Source organism: Hippoglossus stenolepis, chromosome 15 (assembly GCF_022539355.2).
Source record: "Hippoglossus stenolepis isolate QCI-W04-F060 chromosome 15, HSTE1.2, whole genome shotgun sequence".
NCBI lineage: Eukaryota > Metazoa > Chordata > Actinopteri > Pleuronectiformes > Pleuronectidae > Hippoglossus > Hippoglossus stenolepis.
In genome coordinates, this window is record NC_061497.1 from 8,138,021 (window position 1) to 8,162,807 (window position 24,787).

The 24,787-nt window shown below is 42.9% G+C and overlaps 1 protein-coding gene across 3 annotated transcripts in view; it reads left to right on the forward strand.

Moving 5' to 3' along the window:
• The first annotated feature begins 3,006 nt into the window (after positions 1-3,006).
• Positions 3,007-24,787, forward strand: part of LOC118122680 (roundabout homolog 2) — a 91,644-nt gene continuing 69,863 nt past the window's right edge. For 2 of the 3 annotated variants that reach the window (XM_035179556.2, XM_047343682.1), the window contains exons 1-2: positions 3,008-3,605; positions 7,994-8,320. In XM_035179556.2, the coding sequence (XP_035035447.2) occupies positions 3,551-3,605; positions 7,994-8,320 (382 nt within the window). In that variant the 5' untranslated portion in view covers positions 3,008-3,550. Of the gene's footprint in view, positions 3,606-7,993; positions 8,321-24,787 lie in introns of all 3 variants that reach the window. The other variant, XM_035179557.2, reaches the window with a different exon arrangement.

The following is a 24,787-nucleotide window of genomic DNA, read 5'->3' on the forward strand; positions in this document are numbered from 1 at the left end:
TTTAATTGTGTGCAATAAATGCACTGGCATAACTGGATCTCATGAGATCAGTGCTTCATTCCAAAACCCCAGAGCTGTGTTATCTAAGTTAAGGGGTTATTATTATTTTACTTTTGTGTCGTGACGTTTGTTTGTCTGTTAGTTAGTTAGCAGGATTACACAAAAAACTACTAGTAAAAAAACAATAAAATTGTGTAGCAGATCTGGATCATGGGTCGGATCCAGGAATTTCTTTCTCCATAACGTTGCAAGAAAGCGCATTTTTCAATATTTCTCAGATTTCTCAGATAATATTTCATAAATATTGATGAAGAAAATCGGGCATATTTTGATATTTATGAATGTGTGCAATTGGTGCAGATCTAAATAAATATCTGGTTCTGGTGAATTTAAATGTGGTTTCGTAAGGGGACTGTTGGGTCTTGACGGAGGTCGGCGCTCCACCGAGTGCCCTTCTAGTTGAATATGTACAATAAATCCCAACATCTGCAACATTTCAATGGTTTCAGTATAGCATGTGTTTTATTACACACATTATACATAAAGAGTAATGCTCATATACTGTGTTAGCCTCCATGACGATATATGATTCTTAATTGTCACACGTGTCACTTGATGATGCTCGGTTCACTAATCCTTGGTTACACAGTATTGGCATTATTATTTACATCACTTCCTACTGCTCCAGGTTCTCTGTGGGAATACACGTGAGACCAAAATAACACCAACACGTCTTTTTACTCTCAGTTCTAATGAGGAACAGCAGTCGAGTCATTTGCTACAATTAGCTGCAACCGCGTTCTTGAAGTTTCCTTCTCACATCATTAAGTTCACCTTGATAGATTTTGAAAGGTTATTAATTTCTTGAAAAGCCAATTCATCATCTCCTCCTTTGAAAAAAAAAAAAGGGAAGTGTTATGGGTTACGGTCACATCAGCAGAAAATCGGAGAAACAGTCACTGGTGACGCGTTGTTTGAATGCGTCACTGCTTTGTGTGGTCCCCGGAATGGAAATGAAGTGGTGTTTTTTTTTAACACCCGAAATGCCACTTGACTATCCCCGCTCTTCAGTTCTGTTAAAAGCGTGTACTATTGAGGCGTCACCAAAAAAGTTATTGAAAGGAAAGTGGCCCCTGAGTCACCACAAACCGAGCTGCTGCCGTAAGAACAACGTGACAGGAAAATTCCACTGAAAACAACATCCCCTGATGGATGAGCTCTATTCAATCCAAATGATTGCGCTCACTTTACACCCTCTTCATATGGACTGGATTTAACCATCGCCCACAATTATTATTCGATCCGCTGCTTTGAACACAGAGTCAAAAATGGTTTAATTTGCCCCTCTCTGGATCAATAGCACCTGATGCAGCCCGTCTCCTTCTAATCTCACTGCGAGGCACCGCATTTATAATGCTATTGACAATATTTAGCAGTATTGACGAAAAGGTGGGAAAAGCACCTCGGGCGGTGGGCGGGAGCAAAGTGCCATTTCTTTACGTCTGTGCACCTTTGTGATAGCTTTTTCAACCATGAATGGAAAATGAAAATGCAAGTCGACAAAACTGGGCAGCTTTGTTTAAATGGTTTTACTCAACATCCCCCCGTTGTGGTTTTTGGCAGAATGGTTTATCTTTAGAACATTAAGGGTTAAAGGTTAAAAAAAATAACAAAGAAATACTAACACAGATAGGATCCATCAACTCTTTGAGAGCAGACGTGCAAGACAGACCCGGAGGGATGTTTGATTGTTGGACAAACAAAATGGCTCCAGTGTTGGAGCTGCAGCATCAGCTTCTGAAGACTTGGGTGGCTGTGGCACACTGGACCAGGTTGTCCACTAGCCAGCAGGTTGGCAGCTCGATTCCAGCCTCCCCAATAAAGCTACATCTAAGTAGCTAAGGCTGTATGACTACGGCCACATCCACATTGCTATGTTTTCTCATCCTATAGGTGCCTTATGACTGCTCACTATGTTGTACTGTGTACTAGGTTCTGAGTGCTTAACATGCTACGTACTTATATGCTCTGTTTTTGCATACTTATATGTTTTGTCTACTTATATGTTTACAGCAGGGACCATAGAGAAAAGGCTTTTTAATCCCATCTATGTCCTATATGGCAGAATTGACAATAAAATTGACGTCGACTTTTCATGCGTGGTGTCCACACTAGAGCCACTAAAAAACAGAGAAGTTTGAAGATGCTGCTCCTGTTTTAGGTTGAAAACTCGGGGGCTGAGTTTTAGTCTGGATGGGAAGAAACGGAGATGTTGAGGAAACAATGAAAATCAACACTCACAACCGCTTGCTGATTGGGTCTTTTATGTCCCACTGTATTCTTCCCTAATTCGTCAAGCTCCTATCACATGTCCCCCCCAATTTCAAACTAACACCTGGATGTTAGTGTCTTTGGACAAGATGCTGAACCCCAAATTGTCTTTGATGGCTGTGCCATCAGTCATGCTGAAAATGCTGCACACACATCCACTGTGTGGGTGATTGGCAAAACTGTACTGTAAATCGCTTTGAGTGGTCGTCAAGACAAGAGAAGTGCTATATGAACACAGACCATATATATACAGACCATTTATATAAATACAGACCATACATTTTATTTCTGAAAAGAAAAACTGGTAGAATAATGTACAGTGTCCTGATGCTGCATGTTCATAACAATAGAAGAAACAAAAGACAGACACACTTCAGGACAAGAAGAGTTTATTTTTTGTTTACCTATTTGCTATTCATTTGAATACAATTGCTCATCAAAATAAACGCACACCAAATGCAATGTTAAACATCTAATATGTCCTCTTTAGATATAAAAAGTCAAAGAAATCAAGGAAAACCTGAACAACACAACGGCAAAACAACATCCAGTGATCCTGCTGCAAGGACTGTGTCTACACGGAGCATCAGCTTCACCATCCAGTCCCCAGGAAAGTAGATTTAAGTAAAAGCCTCTTCACATCTATTGTGTGCGTTAAATTCGCTGCTTAGTTTCTCCCAGGGCAGCGGAGGAGAGGAGAGGAGGGGCCGGGCTGCTGCGCCGCACCGTGCAGTCACTCTCACCTCTGACTGACTCAGTCCCGTCCATCCCCGCGTCTTCTCATCCAACCCCACACTCTGTCCCGCGTCAGGATGGATGCGTTCCCCATGCGGTCGGAGCCGGTGAAAAAGTGCGCGGAGAATGCGGCGGTCAGACGCGGGGACCGCAGCCAGTAACCGGGGTGTCTCTGGGCGTCGGTGATGTTTGTGACTGCAGGAATTTTTTTTTTTTCCCCCCCCAACGTGTCCGCGAGACCGACCGCTGCTTATTACTGGTGCGCTCTTGGAGAGAGAGGGAGAGAGAGGGAGCAGGGACGGACATGTGGATGAGGATGGTTTCTTCCTTCAGCGGCTGATTTCGCTTCTTTTTACTTCACTGACCTGACTCGTCCAACCATCGCAAAGTGAAAACTGATTCATAGATCGTTTATTTGTGATTTTTTTTTGGCGCTTGAGGAGGGATTTCATGCGTCGATAGCTCACGGGGCCAATATGCCAGAATGGGTCCTCTACAGTATTTATTTCTCTGTGGACTTCTGTACGCCCAAACCCACGGTAAGTTCACCACTGCACCGATAACTACACGTTGTGACTGAAAGTGTTTCTGGTCTCACATTACGCATGAGAAAAGCTTGACTGGGCTGTGACCTGGAGCGCGTTGGACCCACGGCTGAAGCGCATCCAGACGCCCAGTGTGGCATCTCACACGATTTACTGTGAATTTGCTTTTCCTCTTGAGCGTAAAAAAAAGCCAAACGCGCCGCATGCACCACAGTTGGTTAATTTAGTCTCGATTCAAGACAGCGTGCCAGGCCAGATATTTGATGGCATTTAGGTTGTTCTTTTATTCATAAGGGCTGCTCTAATTGAGCACATTTGTTACGTGAGTAAAATCTTTGACAGCTTTTTAAATTGGCTGTATTTCCAAGGGTGCCTTTTTTCTTCTTTTTTTTTACATGTGAGTTTGGAAATTGAGTCCAGGTTAACTTTTCTCAGTGTTTTTCAAAAGAAATAGGGTCTTTAATGACTATTCTTCATCAGTTGGACTCTTCAATCTTGTATAGTCCATCGAGTGCTATAAAATCTACGTTTTTTTTATGTGATGTTCTTTATTTCCATCTTGGGTCACATTCTGTGGAGCCAATAATGCTCTGATTGCTTATAGGGGGGTCCCACAGCTGAAATATGTCTAATGTGCCATACAGAATATGCTTACTCATAAAGTCTGGAAATCTATCCTTGACTGCTTGTGTCTAGAGGTTGCTCGTACAATCCAATGACCTACTGTACATATGCACACACATAGATCTGCACCCAAGAGGAAACGCATCTAAGTTTCCTGACAGGAAGTGCCGTCCTCATCATGAAGACGTCCGTGCTGCTTTGTCCCCCTGAAGCCCATAAGGACATAAATCTGTGTCAGTGGGGTAAATGCAGTGCAGGTGTGACCGGCTCACAAAGTGGGTGTGGACATGGGTGGTTTCAGGACACTGGAATTACTTTGTGCAGCCAGTTTATTCGGTGGTGCACATCCGCGCTGTCTATCAAGGGGGGGGGGCGTGCAAAGGTTTTGTTGACTTAGGGTCAGCGAGGTTGTTGATCGAACTCTAAGGTCATTTCTGAGGCAGTGCATTGTGTTGGACTGCTTCTGGTAGGCTTTTCTAATGAGTTGACCTCCTATTGTTTTCTAGCATTTGGGCTGAATTTATTGCAAAAACTGTTGCATTGGTTTTGTGTTAGATTCTGCAGATACTGTAACACATTATTAATTCATAATACAGTGAAATAATACAATCAAACTTCTTTGAGAAGGACGTACAGGTTCTGCCTGTCGATGTTTTTTTTGACTATGTCTCTGCAATGTAGGCAAATGTTGATGATGGTATTGTAAAGGCTATGTACAATACCATTAATGAGGCACTGACCATTGTAAGCTGCTTTCAGGCATCCACTGAACTTCATATATTCCCTGTGAATTCCCAGAGCTGCTATATGTAAGGAGGCACATGTCCGAGTCAGTTGCTGTGGACATTGCCTGGGGTTTATCCTGTGAGCCCCCTGGTAAAAACTCTGGGTAATTTTCGAACGGGCCCATGTGAGAATACAGCAGGATATTATCCTGAGGATTCACCCCCAGCCAGTGGGCATGTTAATGTTGTTATTAACACGCAACAGACCCAAAACAATAAAACCCCCAAAAAGAATACAAATATCTCAGGATGAAAAAGAGGAGCAATACACATAGAAGACGTCAACTTGGACCAACATGTACTGCAATTAAAAACACATGATCTCCGTCACAGACTGAGTACGTTATGTCTGGCCTCCTGCGCCACCTTTCACCTGAAAGCTGCAGAGATTCCTGTGTTGTTGTGAAGGCGTCTGACCAGAGAATCTCCTGCGGCGTTCTGTGAAAGGCAGACTCCTGAGAAAGTCCGGACCTAATTGTTTGGACATTATCTGGAGTTCACATCTGACGACGCCTTCACTGATTTGAAGTTGCAGGGTCCCGACTTGGCATCGCAAACTTTACTTTTAAATTACACAAGGAACCTGAAACACTCGTGCCCTTTATTTGACAATCAAAGAAACATTTGGTTATAAGCACAAACTTAGTTAACTTCGGCTGCAATGTTAGAAAGTGACATTTTTTTTTTGTTTATCCTGCTTTGAAGTCCTAACAAGTTCCTGACCTTGAGTTTCAGCTTCAGCACCACGGACAGTTCCCCTTTAACGAAACGGGTTTGGTGCTTGACAGCCTGAAGTAAACAAAGACAAACACGTCAGTCACATTTTGGCCAACAAGTAGGCAAATGTGCCAAGAATCTTCATTTTAAAGCCCCAACCAAATTTCTAACCTGAACACTTCAAATCAGTTCTGTTCAGCTGGTAAAATGTCAACATTTAGACCTTCAAATTATTCTTTTTTCTATCTGACTTATTGGTATTCAGGGTCACAGGGCGCTGGAGCAAACCCCCTGGATGGGTTTTTTCTGCTTCCTGCTAAAAGGGCTAAGAGACTGACAGGACCCTGCAGGACCCTCTGTCTGTGAGATGACAGACACTGATCCAACGTGCCACCCACAACTTTAAATCATCTCATTTAAATTCTGTTGTTTGACAGCATGGAACTCTACATTAGCACAGTGGGGACTGGGTAATGGGACAAACAATTATAGGAAGTCAGTATTTATGGAAACTCTCTTTGTGTGTGTTATCGTGGATGCACACAAATGTTAATCACAGACATATGTGTATGGTTTTAAAAGCGTGTTAAAAACGTAATGTATCACCATAGTTTGGTCTGTCGGCGCCGCCTAATGGAGTTCTTTTGTCAACAAACCTCTTAACATTATGGACTGTCACATCAATTCTACTCACATTTGCAGCTTTAATCCGGTTCGCGATTTGTCACCATGAGTGGCGAAAATACGAGAGACCATCACTTTTTATGTTTATATCGTATTTATTTCTTCGTCGCATGACAGTCCAAACAAAAAAGAAAAAAAGAAATCAGTTTCGGTGACTCAAACATCACACTCTGCGGTTGTTTGCACGCGCGCACAACAGAGAAAAGGGAAGACCTTTTAACACAGATATTATAATGTGTTCATACACCATGAAACAGATGAGAGTCGTGATGCTGTCAGGTCTGTAAACAAACTGTGCGACACTACATTGGGGTCAGTCCTCTGTGACATTTAGAAGTGGGATTTATGCAGCGGCGGGGCTGGATTGAGCTAAGGTGTTCACGTGGCCAAATGAATGGAGAGAGCGAGCAGAGCGGCGGCTGTTAACTGGGCTGCGGTAACACAGATTATGACATTATTCCCATCAGGATAGGCAGGATTAGACGCCGTCATGACATTTGCTGAGGACTGACTATCAAATCTGAATCTAAATAGGATTCATGTTAATGCGATGTAGCCTTTAAAGAGGAAAGGGAAGTTCGGCAGTTGCTGTTACACACCCCCCAGTGAAACAACATGTTTGATGATGTCAGTGTTTGATGAAAGGTGTTAATGAAAAAGCTAATGAGATGTAATGACTTCTCAGCTCCTGTCTGTGAAAGTAAATATAGGAGCTTTTGTGTGATATCATTTCTGTCAGGAAGAAGCTGAGACTAATCAGGGACTGTGATTGAATTTAGACTAATTTCATACATTTTATTCCACCAGTCACTTTCACAAATCTGTGCCTTTTTGTTTGAAAAGTCGTGGGGGATATAATATTAGTGTTTCTTATTTTCAGGGATATGGCAATGTTTTATTCTGTCATCTTATTTTTGTCAACAGTGGAATGAAAATAAACACGAAGAATTCCGTTCTTTTATGAATCTTTGTCTGGCTCCCACACCTTGAGAACCCTTCATCTAATCCGCTTCACACTTGTCATGTTTATTCTTAAGGGAAAGAGCAGTGTTGAATTTGGTGTGATTTGGACACGTGATACAGTCAATATTAATAAACTTTGAATAAATAGGCGACCATGGCTCTGTAGCAGCTGCGGCTGGGACTCGTCAGCATAAGTGACGTTGTTGATCACGACAACAACTTGTTCACAACCATCTACTTTTTAGTTTGCGGTTCTGTGAACTGATTCGATCTTCACTTAACTTTGAATAAACAGGCGAACGGCTCTTTGTGCAGCAGCGGTGGTGCAGCTTCAGGGTTCTGTTTACTTGCCACGGCTCCATTACTGCAGGTCACTCTAACAGTTTGAGAAAGAAAACTGCAACCAGCATCACCACAGGCCAAACAGGCCGGTTTGGAACAAGCTCTATAGTTTTGGTTATACTAACACTGCTTTGCTGTTGCTTCACTGAGCCTCCATAGATGTGTTGCTGCTCATGCTAACTAAACGGTAAAATTAGTTCATCCCAAACCTCCTAAAAACTATGACCACCACTAACATTAGTTTTCACTCTCTTGTTCCTCCCGTAGGTTCTCGACTTCGCCAGGAAGACTTCCCTCCTCGCATCGTGGAGCACCCTTCTGACCTTATTGTGTCCAAAGGGGAACCAGCCACTCTCAACTGCAAGGCTGAGGGCCGTCCAACCCCCACGGTGGAATGGCACAAAGATGGGGAGCGGGTCGAGACAGACCGCGACAACCCCCGATCGCACCGCATGCTGCTGCCCAGCGGGTCGCTCTTCTTCTTGCGCATCGTCCACGGACGGCGGAGCAAGCCCGATGACGGCAGCTACGTATGCGTGGCCCGAAACTATCTGGGCGAGGCCGTAAGCCGCAACGCGTCATTGGAAGTAGCACGTAAGTCAGACTTTTCATTAATCATGTTCCTCCAGGTCACTCCAGTGAAATTAATCTCACTTTTGCATGACAGCAGAATGGGACAATTGCTGTGCAGAACATATCGAGGTTGTTAACCTTTAGTTGGGTAGATGTGAAATTGTGTTAATGTCGCATTTGAAAAGGTAGAGCTTATGTTTAGTCATAACATTTGGGGTTGTTGTGCCAAGGGATCCATACATAAGATGTCATCTGTTATAATACAAGCAGCATCACCCATCCACTGAACCTACAAGTGTTTGTATGTGTCAGTGCTTAGCCGTGTGCATGGCATATGTGTGCGAATATGTTTTCCGACTGCTAGTGAGACCTGTTTGGATGACCTGTTTGAGTAATGTATGGGCAGAGCTGTGAACTGCTCCAGGGAGGGAGAGAGAGAGGGAAAAAAAGAGGGGCATGATTTTAACCCAGCAGACTCCCTCTCACTGTTTGGATTTGGAAGGATGCAGCCGAGTCCCAGCCAGTTCTCTCCCTGTGTGGGAGAGAGGCGCTCTGGGCTATTCACATTTCCATTATGTGCTAAACTGAGCTGATTTCTTGCCATGAACAAGATGCACACACGCTCGGACGCACACGCAGATATACATGCATGCACACACAAACACCCACACTGTCTCCCCTGCGCACTGGCTCTCGCTCTCGCACAGATGTGAAACACAAACAGGGAAAGAGGGAACTCCAGGCCAAGAGTTTATTATAATGTGATTTTAGATTTGCAAAATATTTACCTAAAACTAAGCGTGCTCTGGAAACATTGCACCTAATATCTCGACTCCGATGTACTCTAAGCTGCAGTTTGTTTTTACAGGAACTGGAAGAGACTCCTCCGATATAATTATGTTTTTTAATGGTGCTCTCTTGTAACGTATGCTGCTTTACTTTTGGACATAATGGAACAGAAAGTGGGGGGGGAAAAAAGCTGAGATAAGAGCCTTGAACCTAATGGTGACTCAGTCGAGACATTATCTGAGATCTTTGTCGTTTTGTGCACCACATCCTGTCTTTGTCTTATTGCCTTTTCCACATTAGACACTTGTATTTCTCAAATCAATAGTGGGTGAATTGTCCTGGAAATACTAATGCCTAAGAAGAGGCTGGGTACATCAGAGGACATACAAACCTGCCTCATAAAAGAAGTGTGTGTTTGTGTGTGTGGTGTGACAGCATACAACGCTGCTTTTAAAACGAGACACAGTGGTGCTTGATATTCAGTTGATTATTATCTGGTGCTACAGCCACTCTCACAGTATTCCTCTAATCCCTCTAATCAGAATTTACTGTGCGCCATACATGACATTTACATCGCGCATCTTGAGCCGCACAGACGCGTTTGAAGACGGAGAATAGCTCTCTCTCTCTCTCTCTCTCGTAAGGAAAACAGAGACCCCAAACTGTCGGGGTGGCTTCAAGAGACGAATGTTATAGCTGCTCGGCTGATTCCATTGAGTGAATAGAGGCCGAGTTTTTACGAACACAATGACGGCGTCAGAGTGATTTTTGTGGGGATTTTTGTGCTTCTCCTTAAAATACAATAAAGCTCATTTGTATTTCGCAGCTCTAGCCGCCGTTCTGAATTCATTTTTGGAGTTAATTGTCGCACTCATTGTCAGCGTAGGAGCTGCAATTACTGCAAGGAAAAAAATTTCTTCTTCTCTATTGTTGGGAGGGATGTAAGGCTACTTACGTATCAGGAAAATAAACAGCACCATATATTGCTGCCTTGAGGAACCTGTGTTTGCACAACGGGGAGCACCTCCTACTTCAATATGTCTTTGTATTTCCTTTGCTGCTATGACCATGCAGACTAACCACAGGACCCAAGTTTCCCTATTTTCAGTGGATTTTGAATTTAAAGTAGCTGTAAACTTTGCAAATAATGACTGTGTAGGCGTTGCAGTTTTGTTTCATAAAATTCACATCCCCTTTTTCTAACCCCCTTGTATTGATGAATCAATGCTGACTAGCTATGAGGCTATTTCACTATTTATCATCTCTGCGAGTTCAAATGACGCACACTAACCTATTTTGTTCCATGTTTCCCCCTCTTACAGTGTCAATAGGTTGTTTTCTTTCCTGACTGTATGACCAAGGCAGCCTCTGTAATTCAGAATATTACGGCTACAGGGATGCATAATCACATGACTCCTTCGGGGGGCTGCAGGATCCTGCCAGTACATGCTGCAGCCAAAGTTGTCATGCAATGCTGCGGGTGGGAGCGAGCGGGTAGATGAGAGTGCTGTGGGGAGGCTCTGACAGCGAGCCTCGCTCAAAACGGTTTGTTTCCTTAGGAGTCCGCACACATCCTCAAATTTTCTAATGGGCTGTAGCATTGTGTCGCAGCCACTGGTTCAGAAAATATAGCTAACTCGAGGGGCGCTGCTCCCCCGGGAACGTTTGTGCTGTACAAGCTCAATTTTGGTGGTCCGTCGTGCATTTTATGAGCTGCAGTCTGACGGAAATTTGAAGGGGCATTATTCATTCCATGTGATGCAAAAACACTTCAGCCGTTTCAGATGGCAGCGGAGCCTAAAATATGTAAATTATGCAGATATGCCAGACAAATCTACAGCTGACAGCCCGGCAAAAAATAAGTGATATGCCTCATAACACTTGTTTGTCTTATAAATTAACCAGTCCCTCAAAAAAAGAACCCCACACTTATCCAACACAGCTGTTTCTTTACACAGGCTGTATATTAAAGCTCATGACGAAAAAATCAATCGAGAGTAACCTTGCAGAATCATATTGTATGTCTTGTGTTGGTATTGGTCTTCTCATCTCACAGAGGGTATCAGGCAGGAAAGAAGCAAACATAACTGAAATACACCCAGTGTCAGTTTTTCTTAAATCTGGAGTAAATTATTGAACTTACCTCTCCAAGTATTGAATTCCACACTTGATTTTGTGTCTAAAACCACACTTTGTTTTGAACGTCTTCCTTACTGGTTGTTTCTTCTTGTGCCGCATCATTTCAGACACATTAAGAAAGCCATTAACACATTTTTGGCCGTTTCATCTTTCTAAATCATGTTTCCTGTGGACAATGGGTTCACAGAAGAACACATATTGTAAGAAAGCTTGCTTTACTTTGCTTAAAAGACTGGAAAAAAGCAATATATATTCTTAACCATGTATTTTCTGTTACTTTAAATAAGAAAGACAAAATGACGAGAAAGGAAAGAAGAAAATTTGATCCAAGCCTCGTCGGCTATTTGCACCCTTGTTGAATTTATATTTCCTGAACAGTCTTGTTGGCTGCATATTTGACACAAGCGATAACATCTGCCATTTTACCGAGAAACGAGGCCACGTCTGTTTATTATTAGGAGGTTGTTGTATTTTCGCTTGATAAACAAGACTCATCGCGTTTCTGGTTCTGTCGGCAGCGTGTGACTTCTTTCTCACTTCCAATGTGTATGCAATTTTAATAATCAAGAATCTCCCCGCTGTCAGTGTGTACAATCAAAGTCTGCCAGCTCCTAAAGCCAGCTTTTCACATCTTCAGTCTGCTCCGTCAGATGCTGCAGCGGAGGCGCGACTTCGACAAACAACTGTTCGACCTCCAGGCCACCAGTGGACTGGCACTAATCATCAGAGTGAGTGGCTGTTGATGGAATTAGAACAGCTCCCTCAAACTATTAAGAGGGGACAGAAAGACGTAAACAGCGATGTGCTGAAGGCGGGTGTGGGTGGATGCAAAGGTTCATTAGTAGAAAAACTCCAGAGCACGAGGAGTCCCCCTCTGTCGGACTGTGCTAAGTGAATTAGAAGTATAGTCTCTCAGCCAGGCAATCATCAATTAAATCCTCCAAGTTCCCGGATGCCAAAGAACACGAAGCAGCCACAATGCAAAATAAATCTAGTGTCTGGATTGTGTTAGTGTTCGTGCACTGTAGTCATTATTTTGATGAGGGATCAGACACACTAGACATTTATTTGAAGTTTTAGTAGAATGAATAGAATTCTACTCTACTTCAAGGATAATGGATTCGGAGAACTATAAACAGGAGCCTGTAAATAACAAATAAATCAAATTATTGTTAAAAAATCTTACAGACATATTTTATGTCGTGGTAGAAAAACTTCAGTCACCTAAAACTAGTCCAAATAAACTAAGCATGACTAAGGCCCAATCCCATTTCACCCCTTGGCCCTACCCCTTGTTTTCGAGAGAGTTATCTTGCCCCTTCAAACGGAGTCACAAGGGTTGGTGGTTGAAATCTTCCCCTACGAATTGGGACAGCACTTCAAGAAGCTGCTACGTCATCAGTCGTCGTTGTGGGAACCTGACACGTCATCAGTAGTCGTCGATGTAAACAGACGCGACTAAAAGTTTTGCCGGAAATATGTCATTGTAATCTTAAATAAACCAATGCTTGAAGTTACTAAAGTGACAAACCTATAATATCCAAATAACATCTATGCTAATGCGGGTTAATCAATGACATTTGCCGATCATCCCATGGAAATTAAAAAGCTTGGATGCTCGGCATTATTTCACGTATAAATCAAAAGCACGCAGCTTCAGGCTACTAGCAGTGGTCTCTAGGCAACCCTGCCAGGATGCTTTGTTATTAAAGGAGCAGTTAAGTTCAGTAACCTCGCTGCTATACGCTGGTTAAATCAAGTGCATCGTGTATATATATTCAAAGAGGGGGTATACGACAGGAAATTATGTCAAAATACGGGATTACCGTGGCACTTTTTGTTGGTGACCACGTTTTGGCTCATCTCTATGAACAGCTGTCTGCATATGAATATAGGTAAATTGATAAGTTGGTATCTGATTTCAGTCAATGTGTTCAACCTCTTTTGCTCTGCACACGGACTGTTTACCTGCTGGCAACCAAAGCCTGTGATTGGTCAAACTAGAAACGGAAACCAGAAGACTTACAACCCACAAATCTTGTCCATCGCCTACAGATTCTGCAGAATTCAAATGCAGAAACTCTGTAGAGGTTAGCTTAGAGCAAAATGCTAACATGTTCTCATAGACAATGCCGTCATCATGATGTTTAAAGGTGTAATTTTACCATCTTTAGCTTATTAGCATGCTAACATTCACTTTTTAGCACTAAAACACAAAATACAGCTTCAGTACAATTTTGCAGGTATAAGGTTCACAAACCAAAGAACTGGACAAAAAAACATTTTAATTTGATGGTGCCACGAGTTATGCACATTTTCATTTTGACTTTAAGCGAATTACTAACAAAAAAATGCTTTTCACCTAAAAACGAATTCTAGTACCAGCAAATTAGTCACTGTAGATTAGTCAGCTCCAGCTGAAAATGAAAGTCTGCTACTTGAATATTTTGTGCATTACCGTATGATAATCAAAAAGAACACGGACTGAATTTTTGGAAAATGGAAAACGGAAAACTTACTTTGAGAGAAGAAGCAAATTAAATATTTCCCCCCTTTGACCAGGCATCTGCTTTCTCTGTATTTCCTCTTGCTCATTTTCAGATGCCTTACATATAAAAACAAATAACATAATTATTACCAGTGTGTAAGCATGACTGTAATGCTAACAAATTGATCTGTAATTTGCAAACAAGCTTTTGCACTCCGACCCTTAGCACATATTAGCATCTCAGAGTCACCGATTCATGTCTTTGGAAATGTTTGTTTTGAGCAATGACTGCACCTCAAAAGGAACGTGAATATGGTTATTTCTTCCAACCCATGCTTCTCGTCCCAAATGAACAACAGCTAAGATGGTTGTACTTTATGTAATAAAAACTGGTCATCACCTGCTCATCACCTTGCGCAAATTAAAGTGTTTAAGGAAGCAAGACATTAATTTAGTGTTTTATTACCTCCAGGATTCATTTTTAGGATTTAAAGGTTGCCAAATAATTCTCTCAATTTGACCTCTCCTTGTGTTGTGTCCCCTTCTTGTCCCTCGTCTCTCTGCTTCCTCGTGTTGTCTTCACTGATGGGAATTTTCTCTGAACCATTCAGCACTCCCGAGTCAACAATATTGGCCTAATTGGCATAATTTGAGAGCCAAAGGCATTCTTTCTCCAGGCATGAAATACTGTTCTCTCGCAAAGTGAATCGCATGGAAGCAATCATTTATCCCCACTTTCATATTTGTGCTTTACAGCTGAAATGCAGCACATGGGCAGTGGATTAGAAAGTACTTGTGTTTGGTGATGCATCCAATATATTCTTGGCGTGGGATCTAGGGGGGGATTCTAGAAATACGATTGTGGTCATCTGTTAATAGTATTTAGGACCTAGTTAGGACTGGTAGTGGGATTCTCTAAATGTACTACACAACTCAATGGACAGTGGGGGTTTCTCAGGGGGGGTGCTTTGGAAAGTGGCAAGTTGCCATTATTCATCTCAAGCTCATCCAATGACAACATCCAAAGTTAGTGTGTGTTCCCAGGCACATAGTCAATAAGAGTAGATAGGTGGGCCAGCACCAACCTGTGCCAGTCCAACACACCTCATGTGTACTTATCCCCTGTTTGCCTTCCTCGGCCTTGCTCGTTCAAGCTGGTAACTGGGTATCGAGTTTCGAGAAGCCGTTTCATCAAGATGGGTCTTTCTCAGCTGTTGAGGTGTCAAAAATAAGGTTGGGTACCAAAATTGTCCAAGGTCGGTACCTCCTGGGACAAATCACAACGCAGATGTCAGTGTTTCAGTTCAGTTTCTGAGCTATGTACAAAAACATCATTGCATGTGCCTAGCATTTACCTCTGGTGGCACCATGCTCTCTACATGGCTCTGGTACCACATAACGGTAGCCTACAGTTAGCTAGTAGCTACCTCAAGCTTGAGTCAATCTGACAACAAAGTGCCTGAAGCTAAAGATGGAGATGTAAACTGTTGACTGTTCAAATCCGTCAAATTTCTTCAGATTTCCCTTAGCAATGAAAAAAGTCGTATCCCTTATCATCATTCAACAGTTTGTGCTATTCACATTTTAAAAAGTATCACTTCTGGCAACATTCAGGCACGATACCATTTTAAACATCAATTTTGCATCGCTATGAGAAAAAAAAGAAACATTACCAAACCCTAGTCAAAAATAAGCTTGTCATGTCATCATTACCATGTGCCTCCACCATTAACTGTTCTAGTCATATCATCTCATTCTGATTGGATTAAGTTTAATTAATTAGTTCATAATTAAACCATTATGATGCAACAGGACTACAACATGTCCTCTGTGGTGGTCTGCTCTGGTCAGTTTATGCAGAGATGCAATTAATTATTCTGGTGTTAAACCAGCAGTCCACATGTGCATGTCCCATAAAAGCAAACACTGTAAACTCAATTTCAGATGTTTTACATTAGAAATACTGTGATTTATCCATCTTACAATAATCAACAGTTTCTGACACAGTGTACAAAGGAACACATTTCACAGTTGAAGCATACATGTATATAGGGATAGAAAAGTCTATTAAGATGATAATAATAATAATTTCCAATATGTATTGAATGAAGGGTATGCAGTTTGATTTGTGGTATAAGAGCTGCCCTTCAAGCACAGATACAACTAAGATGTGTAAATCTGTCAATATGCCAGTGCTGCAGGACCATAATTCTTTAAAAGCCTTAGGCGGTGATTACACTTGAAAAACAGCTATGCGCCCACATTCATATCTTTTATCCCAATCACACTGAGGCACTTTTTGGTGGTGGGGGCTTCTTGCTGTTGCTAGGCAGCATGTAATCAGCTATCAATGACTTGTTTGTGAGAGAGCTACATATAACTATTTACAGCAGCCATGTTGAGGAAATCCAAACAGAATTCTAACTTCTTCCTCTAAGCTTGATATTTATGATGTTGTGGCAATTTTTGGGCTTTTTAAATCAGAGAGTGTTGCGGCAGGTGGTACATCCAGGCTCTCCATTTTGTTTTTGACAATGCATTTGGGAAACGCCTGAGAAGCCCCTGAGCTATTAGTGCAGACTCCCAGAACAATTAGAGCGCTCATTAAGAGTGACACAAAACACATAAATGCTCATAATGCTATAATACGACATAATGCAAGATTCACTCTTGGCTCTGCTCCAGCTCCACCCACAGGCAAAATTCACCTACATAAATACAAGTTCCAATCTGAGCCTCCCCGTGCACACAGTTGTCCACGCGGGCATTTGTTGATAAACTGACGAGACAAAACCCAATGAACCATACCTGGCTTCTGATGCTAAACTGGCAACAACTTCATCTACACAGCCCAATGTTAAGTAATCAGACTACACAAGCCGTAGCAAAGGTATGATTTACTTGTGGTATAACAACAATGCCAGGTCGGCATCTGTCCTGCATCCTTTGGCCTCTTTTAGTGCTCGCCAACACGTGACATATACTCCGATATTCACTCCTGTTCGATATCCTACATGGTCATGTTTTGTTTCCCCTAACAATGCCGTCTTTGGTTTCTCTGGTGCCTCTGCCATAACGTACACTGAGAATGACAAGCTTGTTGTTTGTTATAGCCGAAGTGTCCTTGTGCAAGATGCTGAACACCAACATGTCCCCATGTCGTAGAGAAAGTGCTGCACATAGATGCACTGAATGAATGTGAGAATGGCAAAACAAATTTACTGTGAAGCCCTTTGAGTGGTCATCAAGACCAGAAAAGCACTTTATAAATACAGAGCATCTTATAACGAGTTGCTAGCTCCTGCTCTGGTTGCTGGCGTGGGACATATGCCGAAAAGCAGGTTGTAATGTCCCAGCGCGTTACACCACAGTAATATAGTGCAGTACCAGTTCACTATTATAAGGTTGTGGACCATTAAAATTATTTTTGAAGCTGTTATTTTAAAAAGGTACTAAAACTATCTATTGTTTCCTTCTAAATCAATAAGAGAAACATACTGCCGAGTTTTTATCCAATGCAACTGCAGGGGTCAATTGAGACAAATCTCTTGAAAGGCCTGCGGTGTTCATTTGTTACAGTTTAGGATGTTATATCCACAATACCTTGGTTACCATCCGTGTTCTGACATATAGGTCTACAATTGCTATCCAGCGCAGTAGTTGATTATGATGGCATATCGGTCTGTAATACGGCTGATGAAATAGCCGCACAACCTGACAAACATTTGTTACCTGGCCGTTGCGTCAGCCTTTTATCAGTTTCACACCAAGAAGGGACAGAGGAGGTTTCACTATGTTTGAGGCTGTCTCGTGCTTATAACAGTGCAGATGCAGAGGTGGCCAGGGCAAGCAAGTAGAACTAATTCATGCATATTTTTTTGGCTGAAGACGGTGAGATAAGGGGCTAGCATCTGGTGCTAACTGGACCATGCTCACTCCTCGGAGGGTCTGTGCATTACGAGGTTCGGTAAGTTAGCTAAAGGCTAGCATCTGTTGTTAATTGGACCATGCAAACACCTTTAAGAGCTCTGGTGCACTTTCTTACAGTTGGTTGGAGGAAACATATGCCTGTTGTGAAGAGGCATGCTGAATTGATTCACTGGGTTGAAGTTTCTTGTATGTGTCTAATTCTTTTCAAGAAGCAGCTGAATGTGACGTGTAAATTCATTATACAGTTCAACATGTTACATTTTAGAGTCAATTAGGACATTTTCAAATAATTTACTGCAAGATATATCAGCATTTTCCACACTGGCTTTAAACTCTTTTTCAAATGAAAGACTGTTATATGAATTAATGCTCTGAACTGGTCGTGGCATTCTCCCAATCCCTTCTCTGAAATCATTTAAACTGAGTTGGCAACCTGACTTTAATGTGGAATCTTCCTTTACTTCAAATCATCCATTTGGCATCTCTATGTCTCAATAATGTTTCCAATAAGCTCACATCTGCCCATTAGGTAATGTGCACATTGGATTTTATCAATAATGCCAGCATATCATTACAGTGCATCTCTTTTCCCATCAGGAGGCAATGTCAGCGTTTTATATCTATATTATATTATTGAATAAATTATATATAGTTTCCAAACCAAAAATGAACTTATGAGAAAACAGTCCATTACAGCAAATACTGTATTATGATTAATAATTTATTAATTCAGTCATTTGGATGTTTTTATTATTCTTTTTCTTTCATTTATCACAATATAAATAATTTAACAATCCTGGATATTGTTGTTTTATGGAATACATCATTAAGTTCAATAATATTGTTCAAATACTTTCACAAAATTCCACTATTTTGAAAAAACAAAAATGACAATTAAACACAAAGAACAAGTTACTACAGGCATATATATGTTGTTACCTCGCCCATTTACAACTCTCGACTCAATTCTCCCTCAAGTGGATCCATTGCTAATGCCGACGTGAAAGATGCATAGACGTATGTGGGCAGGGACGGGAACATTGTTTGAAACGGACGTATCTCTTGTCATTCGTAAAGGACGCATACATGAGCTTTTAAATGTTTGAAATTTACAGTTATGAAGGGATTAATACAATAAATGTGATTTCTGGGTTGCATTCAGAGCCATCTATCACTATAACAGCGGATGAGTTCAGGAAGCTGTTGGCAAAACTCTGGTAAAAGGTCAGACTGGGTCAAGATGCTCCCATGCACCTGTCACAGCCTTTGACTGAGGATCCCTGCTATGAATAAACCAAATATTCCGGTCCACCTGAGGTTTTCTCCCTGCAGATTGAAAACCAGCATGGATGTGTGCAGCTCCCCAGCTCCTCTGCCTCTATCTGACAGACGTTACTCCTCACACACAGGGAGAAAAAACACTTTCAAAATCTGTCACAGTGGCTGTGAGTTTTAATGCTTTGGCTGCAGAACACTGTTGTGAATCCAGATAGTTTTCTAACAACAGCAAATTAAATAATGTATCCTCTTAGACAGGAGCACGGGTGAAAGATTAACATTCACCACCGCTCTGGTATACAGTCCAAACATTTGATGGTTTCATTTTGCATTTTTTTAATATTTTGGCCGGGGTTTGGCAAACACCACGCCACGCAATCTATTTTCAGTATGACGGACCGCAAAATGATTCATTGCATGCCACCGTCTACCTTTCAAAGGGAGTATATTGCGATGCCATACGCAGTAAATTATTGGCTTTAATTTAATGCAGTCGTGTTTCTACATTTGAATTTGAAATATGGCCATACATCTCCTTTTAGATGAGCTGACGCCAGCTTAAGCTGCTGCATTAGCAGACCTTGAATGAGGCCTTCACACTATTACTGATACAGCTGTAACTTATGGCCGCCGTCATGTGCTGAAGCTGCAGCTCGGTGTAACCTTGTGTTTTTTCCGAACGCCACCATGTTTAATAAGCGTGATACAAAGCCAGGTGTCAACATTAGGATGTACAGAAGGGATTAGGATTCGAACTATGCAATATTGAAACTGGCTATACTAGCGTTCCCATGTGCTCATACTGCAGGCGTGTATATCTGCATGTGGGCGTAAGTCGCTTTACTCGTGTGTGTGTGAGTGTGTGTGACCGAGTGTGCATTTGAGTGTGACAAAAGTCTTGTGTCTCTCAGCGAAATGCTTCATAATTGTAGCTGTGTGCAGTGATTGATGTGTCAGTGTTGGTAGGAGGGTGAGAGGGCATCTTCAGGCAGATTTGTTACTAATGGAGAAAAAGAAAAACACTGAAGCACAAGCGCTATCCTCATTCTTTTCTGGTATATTAAGCAGGACATGGAAGCCAGTCGCTCTGTTAGAATATCTGCCTTTTCATGGTGTAACACCACTCATTTGAGTAGGCTTAACCACTCCCTTCAGTGGTCTCCAGTCTGGCTGGGGTGATGAGAGTGGAGAACATCAGCAGCCAGCCAGAGGGGCTCTGTAGTCGCTTTATTATTCATGTGGCCTACCCAACATCCCACTCAATCTAGGCCAAAAGCACTGTTATAGCTGATAAATGTTACATCCTGGACTTCTGTTCACCCATTCATCCCACCTCCATCACATCGCTTTGGCCGGGGAATCATCAACAACTCCATCCGCCGTACCTTCCGATTCACAAGAAGTGGAGAGAGTGCCAGGGCCGGGGCAGCGATGTAAAGTGACATCAGACTTCCCCCAGAAGACACCTCAGCGAGTAGAGAGGGAAGGGAATATCCGGAAAGCTTGATTAATTCATGAAATCCACTGAATGTAGTATCTTTCCTTTTATCCAAGCCTCAACGCCCAACACACTCAAGCACCCCCTTTCCTCCTTTTTGTACCTGGGTCAGGTTATTTCATAAATAAAAGGCTCCATACTAGAGCAGAGTGAGTGGTCGCTGCCCTGCATGCCGGCACCCCGTGTGTGTCAATACATTCTCCACAGTTGTTCAGAGTGTAATTGCAACAAGGCAGCAAATAAGATCCCGTCCCCGTTGGTGTCTGTTGGTGTAAAGCGAGCAGCGGCTACTGTTGGCGTTATCAGAGCAGGAGGGTGTGGACTGAATGGCAGAGTCAGAGTCAATGCACCAGAGAGATATCGGAGAATCCGACAGCAGCTAACCATCCAGCAACACATGCCTTAAGGCTGCTGCACACTGGAGGATAATCGGGCCGATTTTAGACCCGATTTACCCCTTCCGACAATCCCGGGGGCGTTTCGAACAGGAGGTCACTCGGTGCCGACTATCTGCCCAAATAATCCTGAAGTGTGGTTTACAAAATAATCTTAATGCTACCCATTGAGTCGGAGCCTCCAAGATCTAACCTAAAACCAACATGTTTGATATTTATGATAATAAGCCCCGACAGAATCCCGCAATAGTGCGAGAGAGAGAGAGCAAGCTGACTGGGAAGCGTCACCGACCAGATGTTGCGAACTTGCTGCGACTAAAAGGAGTTTGTGTTCTTATTGCTGTGTGTTAGTCCGTTTCCAGGATTCTGCAAAACTGCTGAACCGATTTTTGAAAAACTTTGTGGAAGGGTCAATGAAGAATCCATTAACTCTTGGAGCCATTTCAAGAACTAATGTAGATATCCTGATTAAAAAAAAATCATATTTAGTGTGTGCAACTGTTGGGCTTTGATAGACGTTTGCACTCTATTGAGTGCCATCTTCTTCAGTATCTTTTATACTCTCCACTTCCTCAACCCACCAAACTGATCTGTGGTTATGGCTTATTCATATTTTGCAGAATTCACAAACCCATTTTCTAGCTTGTCATTATGGATCCGGCGCCTATGGATGTACACCGCTACCATGATCAATCTACTGTACAGGGTGAGGACTACAAAGTCTCGCTGTAAGAATGCACTGTATCTGAATTAGAAGTGATTGGAAACACATGTAAACCACAGGGTCAGTGACTGCTGAGCTTAAAGTTCACAATGAAGGATGGAATGCTGTGTAATTTCATTTGTTGGAAGAGATGATTTTTTTTCAGCAGAGGAAAAGCTGCTTCACTGTTTTTTTTGTCTAACCAGACACTGGCCTGGCTGCTGTACATGGTTATTGTTGGAAGAATTGAGTGGGATGGATCAGACACAACAAGTAAATGTTGCACAATAACAGGTTTTTTTGTCGGATCAAAAGAGCCACAACACTTTGTTATTTCAACCCGTTATACCCCAGACTCAGTAGGGAGGGGAAGGTGGCTCATGACAATACTGAGGCTACAGCCACACCACTACGTTTGAATGTGAAAAGGCATCAACCTTACTGCAGAAATGCCTGGTGTCCAAAGTTACAGAGCAGCTAAAACAGAAAAGTTGGAAATGCTACTGGCCTCATTTTAGTATGGAAAGTCTGGGACTGCGGTTTAGTCTGGACGGGCAAAAACGGAGAGCGAAGATGATGATGTAGACGCTCACAACCGGTTGCTGATTGGGTCTTTTCGGTCGAGACGTAGCCTTTGCTGGTTGCCAGGCTCCTATCACATGCATCAGCAAAACAAGTGGCATCAGCCTTCGATTACAAGCGTTTGTGACCCTTGCGACAAACCTGTTTTGATGCTTAGGAGTGGCCTAGCCTAACTTGTTCGACAACTACCAAACTAATGCCTAATGTGGCACACACGTACCCAGAGAACGTGTCATGTGATATGCCTTTTGTAGGCGTGCTACGGGGGTTGAAACGCTTGTGTGAACAGAGATCGTTTAAGTTTGAAATTGCGTTTTAAAAGAAAACCAGCGAGTGGCTGATGTCGCCCCAAACAGGCTATCATGAAAATTTAACTGCACTTAAATGTTTATCACTGTACTTTTTTTAGAAACACAAAAAAACAGGCATTTTGGTTTAGAGAAAACCAGAAAAACGTTTATTTGATGATAAACAAGGCAACTCTGAAAGCGTTAATGTTCCTGTGTGAAGGGAGGAAGCTCTCATGGTCAGTGGGTTAGCTCGTTCTCATGCTCCAGCGGTTAATGTGCACTAGTCCATTGCTGCAGATGTTGTCCGCGTGGGGACTTGGAACCGAGGAGTGACCAACAAAGCTGAGCATGATGAGGGGAGGGATGGACAGCGTGTTCCAGAACAGATGTTTCCAGCCCTTTGTGCGTTCGTCATTTGGGCTTTAATCTGGTCAGTGAAGGGCATTAGAGTATACACAGGGCGAAAAGGGGAGAGATGCTGTCCGCGCTGGGTCCCCAGCTGTCACCTCAGAGGACACCCACCCCCGAATCCTAAACCCGCTCCCACATTCCTCCCAGTCACATCCATACCCCAAGTATACCCATGCAAACCATTCAAACAGTGCACCCGATGTAATTGGCTCAGAAATAGGCCACATGGTGTATTGTTGAACCTGTGGAGATTATGCATAATGCTCGAATCTGTGGAGATTATGCAGCGCCGGGGATATTATGCCTCCATTTTCTCTGATTGCCTCTCGGTTTTATTTCCCCTGCCTGTGCTGTAGTGAATATCCCACTCATTTGATCTTTGTCTTCCTCTTTACTTTCCTCTCAGTTTGCCTCCCTCTCTCTCTCTCTCCCCTCTACTCTTCTCTTTCATTCTCTCCTCTTCACTCCAGCCTCCCCTCCCTCCTCCCTCTCCGCATCTCCTCCTCAGGGCCTCTGGCTGTCTCCCCACAAGTGATGTTCTCCTGGCCAGATGATGCATGCATATCTCTTGTGTCTTCTTGACGCTAACTCGCGTCGACGTCTGCACGGCATTGTGGGGATTCTGCTCACGGTCATATTTCATGTAATGATGAAAATGATGATGGTGATGAGGATTCAGGGAGGGAGAGGAATGAGGAGGAGGAGGAGGGGGTGTCTACTTTATGTCCTTGTCTTTTCTTCAATATCAATCAGTGCGGCGGGATAAAGTAAAAGACACAAAAAAATAAAACGAAGCAGGGATGACGAGTTTTAACAAGTTTTCACTTTTGCTTCAGTTTGTTTTCACTTTCCTTTACTCGGGAGCGGTACTCAGGCTACGGCACTAAGAGCCAACTCCCGTCATTACTGGTGTTGTTTTCAATCGGTTTTGAATTTTCAACCACACCACTTTTCACAGCTGCTAATCCCTAATTTGTTTGTTCCCCTATCTGTTGTTGTGCTTCATTCCTGTGTGTGTGTGCCTGTGTGTGTGTGCTTCTTCTAGGCAACGTTGTTTACACGAACGCCATGTTCGGTTGAAGAGACAGGAAGCGAAAATCATCCCTAATAGCGCAGCGCTTTTTCTTGCAAGTACGCTAACAAGGGGAAATGTGTTTCTAAGCAAAAAAACGGGAGTGAGAGGGAGGCAGGAAGAGGATAAACACATTCAGGGGAAAAGAGGAGGGAGGGGGTATGATTATTAGACGAACCCTGGAGAGGAAGGAGCGAGGGCCATCGCAGACTTTTGGCCCTCCAGCAGCGCCTTCCCCTGTGTGTGTGTGTGTGTGCATGCCCATGAGAGTTAAAGCGAGATGCCGGGTGGTGGTGGTGGTGTGCACATTTCAGGGACTCGCTGGTATGCAAAGCTGTGTCAGTGGATAGAGCATCTTTGGGAAAAGAGATTTCTTCGCAGTCTTTGCTACACCCTAATTAATCTGCTTAAACCTGCTAGGCCCGTCTCCAGCGCTCTTACACATCAGAAAAAGCCAGGCGGCTCCGAATCCAACCAGGATTTTCTCCATGGATGCCAGTGGAAAATCCGTCCAGCCCCGCAGCTGACAGCTTTCTGTCAGAGTGTGCACACAAAAAAAAGAAGAAATCCATATAGAGTAGAGGCAAGCGTACACATCATCATTTCCCATGATGGATGTTGGGCGGGGAGGCGGCTGTCACGGGGGGTCATAAAAAGCCCCCCAAAACAATCAGGTTGTTGGTTTATACCACAGCCCGGCATCTGCTTCCGATTGGATAACAGACACTCAGATGGCCAACAGATGAAGCAGTTTATGGTCAACGGTGTTCTTTTAGCCTTGCCCCAGGATATGGCTGTGATCTGGATCTGGATACACAAATACCAATGACAAAAGGTGACAGTCTTTCACTCACTGTTCCTGCCAGAGCTGCTGTTGATCATTTTCTATCTCATGGAGTAAATTCAACTGATC